Source organism: Colias philodice, chromosome 9 (assembly GCF_061535455.1).
Source record: "Colias philodice isolate Cphi_HAF_F1 chromosome 9, ilColPhil1 Martin Lab GWU primary, whole genome shotgun sequence".
In the NCBI taxonomy this organism is placed as follows: Eukaryota; Metazoa; Arthropoda; class Insecta; order Lepidoptera; family Pieridae; genus Colias; species Colias philodice.
Window position 1 is genome coordinate 12,655,661 of NC_143094.1, and position 4,817 is coordinate 12,660,477.

General features: G+C 35.5%; 1 protein-coding gene across 1 annotated transcript; it reads left to right on the forward strand.

Moving 5' to 3' along the window:
* The first annotated feature begins 3,079 nt into the window (after positions 1-3,079).
* On the forward strand, positions 3,080-4,123 carry LOC149486207 (uncharacterized). The gene is made up of 2 exons (XM_089699537.1): positions 3,080-3,236; positions 3,466-4,123. Exons 1-2 carry the CDS (start codon positions 3,219-3,221, stop codon positions 4,039-4,041), a joined length of 594 nt encoding a protein of 197 aa, XP_089555663.1. The 5' UTR covers positions 3,080-3,218; the 3' UTR covers positions 4,042-4,123.
* Positions 4,124-4,817: the final 694 nt, after the last annotated feature.

Here is a 4,817-nt window from a genome sequence, read left to right on the forward strand (position 1 = left end):
ATTAGACTTTAAATTATACTGTAAATTACATTTTATTGCAAAATATTGTTGATTTATTTCGCAAATAAAAAGGGCAAGTATCCGTATCAAAAAGGATAGTCGCCTTAGAAACTTGTGCGGATAGTTGCTCTCGGGGCAACTATCCGCAACTACAAATTCTTTCACTAGCAAATATTAATATTATTGCGTTTTTATTGGTAATAAGGCATCTCCGTGCCGGTACAATATTCATTTCGCTAATTTTTTATTTAACTTCCAGGAAAATACCCTGTCCTTGATTTTGAAAATGAAAAAAGACTAGTGACTCATATACTAAAGCTCGGAGACCCAGGATTTCCTCCTGAAAGAAATACAATTCGTCAGCTAGCTTACCAGTTTGCCGAAAATTTGGGGTTAAAGCATAACGGCTGGGCCACAATGGTTAAAAAGCTTTCTGGAAAGAAATCCCGAAATAGTTTTGAGGCAAGCTGAGGGTTTATCAATTGAAAGAGCGAGGGGTCTCAACAAGAAGACGTTGCAAAATTTTTTGATCTACTTAAATAGATTGAAATAAATTTGTTTTTATTTAAAAAAATATTGTGAGGCATCTATCCCCTCACGAGGCAAGTATCCTCTGAAGTATTATTTACGATAGGCAACTATCCGCTAGATTAGGCAACTATCCTTCATTTGAGAGGTCAAATAAAACAGGATTTACTCAAAACCTTTAATAATTATGTTTAATAAAATAGGCTAATATGATGGTTTAAAGACCTATCTTTTGATATACATGTTTCATTATTCTTATTAAGTACATAATTTTTCATAATATAGCTTTTTTGAAAAGTGGCGCAACTATCCGGCTTTTACCCTATAGAGCGTTTTTTATAATGATAATTGCTGAACCTACTTCGTCTGTTTTTCATAAAAGCTTCGCTCGTATTAGTCAAAGCCTGAAGTAGATATATATATAACTTACCTAAATATTATTACTACGTAATACCAAAAAGTTTTTTTTTAATCTAAGATAGATCTAGATTCATTAAACATGAACCACATTTTTGGTAAAGATAATACAAAGATAGAACAATTATAATATAAATTTCGTATTATTACACCATGAGAAGTAGGTCTAAAGATATTTTGGAGCGTGGCAAAATAATAGTGTGAACAATCAAACATTAAGAGACTTTACATATTTAAATGTTTGTTAAGAATTCATAATACCATCGACTCGTTTTGGTATTTTAAGAATAAAATTATTGGAATTATCTGTATGGATACTGTTATTGAATTCCGCTAAGTTATTATTTTTGATAATATTGTTTTCACGTTGCTCTATTTATTTTCTGTCATTTCTTTCTGTGTATAATTTATATTAAATACAAAATTAAATTCAATGTTCAATTAATGGTATATGTACCTGTAATTAATAGCCAATTTAGAATGATATTTTTAGTACGAATTCTATATTATGTTACAAATTGAGCTACTGTTGGTATGTCTTTAAATAAAAAAATTGGTACATATTATATTTCTTTTCATAGAATATACTTTATTACCAGCTTTACTATTCTATCTATTTTATTTGTATCCATTAATTAACATGAATACAATTTTCTCTATTTTACGTCGTTCATGATGTTTTCATGGCGAAATGTACGCTACGTAGCTACTTCTTCTATAAATGGAGAAAATATAGATTAATATTGTTATTTCTTCCTTTCTTATGCGTACTAGTAAGGAGTGGAACAATCTTCTGGCTTCCGTTTTTCCCAGAAACTACAATCTGGATTTATTCAAGAGAAATGTGAATAGACACTTATTAGGCAAACATGCTCCATCCTAGACCACGCTTGTCGCTTTCCATCAGGCGAAGCGATGGTCAAATGCTTGCCTAATCCTAACATAAAAAAAAATTCAGGTGACATCAATTCTTTATATAATCAAACCAAATATTTTATCATCTACATAAAGGCAGTAAGTGTTCAGATACATTATAGAATTATATATTTTTGTAAAATAATACTCGCGTTAAATCACACAAGGCACCTACATTTAAGTAGAATTGCAAATACTTCTAGGTCAGAGGAAGAATAAAAAATGTCCCAAGATACCACCATATTTGTAGCATGTAAATGCGTAAACATGTGACGTGTTACATGTAATCTAAAGCCGGCTACTCACCTACCTGCCGCAGGGGCAAAATTGGAACAATTTCGGTTGCACAGCGGTTGGAGCAATTTCAGTTGTTCTCTAAATTGCCCCTGCTTGCCTATAGACATTACAATTAAAGAGACAATTAAGGGTGTAATATTGCCCCTGCTGCAGGTACGTGAGTAGCCAGCTTTATACATGTATCGTATAGTATGGAACAAGCAAAATACTGAGTACTGACCCATTGCCCAACACCTATCATATGATCTGCTTCTACCAGTTTTATTTTATTATATGTATATTAAATTATATCAAAGACTGCGTAATTGTTGCACAAACTCCTTTCTAGTACAGTCGCGGACTTAATTTTAATGTCAAAAACTTTTGGTACACTTCCGCTCGAAAGGATTATTTGTTTTATTATATTTATGATGCGTTTGGAAATAATTGCACGGAATTCAGGTTAAGTGTGGCAAATTTCAGTGAAATATGAATATTAAAACAAACGAATATTTTAAATTTTATAATTTATTTATGAATTTGTAAGACTTAAATCGTGAAATTAAAATTTAAACATTAAAAGTGTAAGCCTTTAAAGAAATATTTACAAACATTAGAGTTTTTAATTAGATTTGAACAGGTACATAATTGAATACCTAATATAAATCAGCTCTTATCTTGTAATTTTTTTATGTTTTTAATAAAAATACTAATAAAATTAATCATAAATTCATACAAGCATTTAATGCAAGCGACCATTAATTTAAGATATGTAAAATCATGTCTGAAACACTAAATTCGCGATTTTATCTATATCACTAGAAAACTCAAAAATATTTAGATTAAAGACACATTGTAAATAATTGATATCACCTTCTCTTTTAAAGTATTCCAAGAAAGTGCATTAAGATAAAATATTAATACAGATTTAAATTCAGAGGTTACGAGCACACTTTATTCGTAAGCAACGTTCGTCCTCTGGCCGCGGATGGTAAAAGGTACGGCAGATTACTAGCTATATAAGCGGTTGCCATTCTTGGACACACCACATACCTTCGAGCTTCCACAGTGATCGCATCAATATGGCTAAGTGGACCATTGTAAGTCGGAATGCAGTGTTGTGATCCTTAGTGTACAGTGAGAGTGTTTAGATCAATTGTGTCCTTTGGTTCTGGAGTGCAAATTCAGTTCAAAATTTCAATCGTAAAAATCATATAATTTTCAAAAATTCTAAATAACCTCTCTTAAATAAAACTTAAATTAAAATCGCGTTAAAAAGACCGCTAAAAAGTGTTTCACAGTGTTCTTATAAATTTGTTTTGTCAACAGGTCGCATTGGCATTAATCGGCTGTGCCGTCGCCGAACCCCCCGTGGGCTACAGCTACTCCGCCCCGTCCTACAGCCATGGCAGCTCTGGCTCCGTGCTCAGCAGTGGAGGCCACTACTCCTCCGTGCCAGTGGGCCACCAGAGCTCAGAGGGCTACCACATCGACCCCCATCTATTGGAAAAGATTCGCCACATCATCCTGAAGGATGAGATCCAAAACCAGGCCTACCAGTCCTCCAGTTCCGGCCATGGCATCTCCCACGGAATCTCTTCCCACTACGGCCCACCCGCCCCCGTCTACGGCGTGCCCCACGACAGAATCGTCGGCGTCGAACTTGAATCCCTCCAACAGGGCATCCAGGTCGCCCAATACCACCAAGCCGTCGAAGACTACTCTGGCGGATACGCCGGCGGCTACTCCGGCGGTTACTCCGGCGGTTACAGCAACGGCGGATACTCCAGCGGTCACGGCGGATACTCCAGCGGTCACGGCTCGGCCGGATACTCGACCATCGGCGTGCCCTCCGGCTCCTACGGCGTCCCCTCTGTCTCGTCGTCCTACGGCGTCCCCCACTAAAAAAATAGTCAAACTTGTGATCGAAATGTTAACTGTATTATATTAGTTAATAAGTTTCTGTAAATAAAAAACTATCTTTTTATAGCCCGTTTTTGACTTGCGCAAGGTAAACGCAAAACCCATACATGGTAGTCGAAAATACAATTAGCGCGAGCGAATGCATCGCAAGGCCTCACTAATGATCGAATTAAGATGTCAATGAAAGATGTTACGCAATTCACTTTTGTTTTAAATTCACTTTTACTTTCACGAGAGCCGGTTCGGCCGCTAAATAATTCAGTACAGTAACAGATTCACATCCTTGACGCTATCGTTATTATATCACAGATGTGATTTTGATTGTATTTTTACATAATTGCACAAGGATTATCGATATTAGAAACCCGTTCGGGGTCGCTTGCGCCATCGTAAGCGAAATTATAGCCATAATACTACTTCCATAGTGATGTAGGTATACAGCTATGATGCACTTTCTCCCGAACCGAAATGGGTTATGCAAGCATGTGGTTATGTTGACCATGTAAATCGCAAGTTCGATTTCGAGCTTTCGAAAGTATATCGAGACAAAAAATTCAGCAGTTGCGTAAACTGGTGCAGATTGGGATACGTAAGAACCTGATGCTTTTCAACCCACTTTAGCGTTATTCGAGCGTTGCTTTCTCGTTTTTAAAGGCCGTATGATCAAACAAATGTTCACAAATTATAGTTACATAAAATTTTCGTAATTTTATTTGATTTGAAATAACTTTAAGTAAATTAAAGACTGGTACAACAAG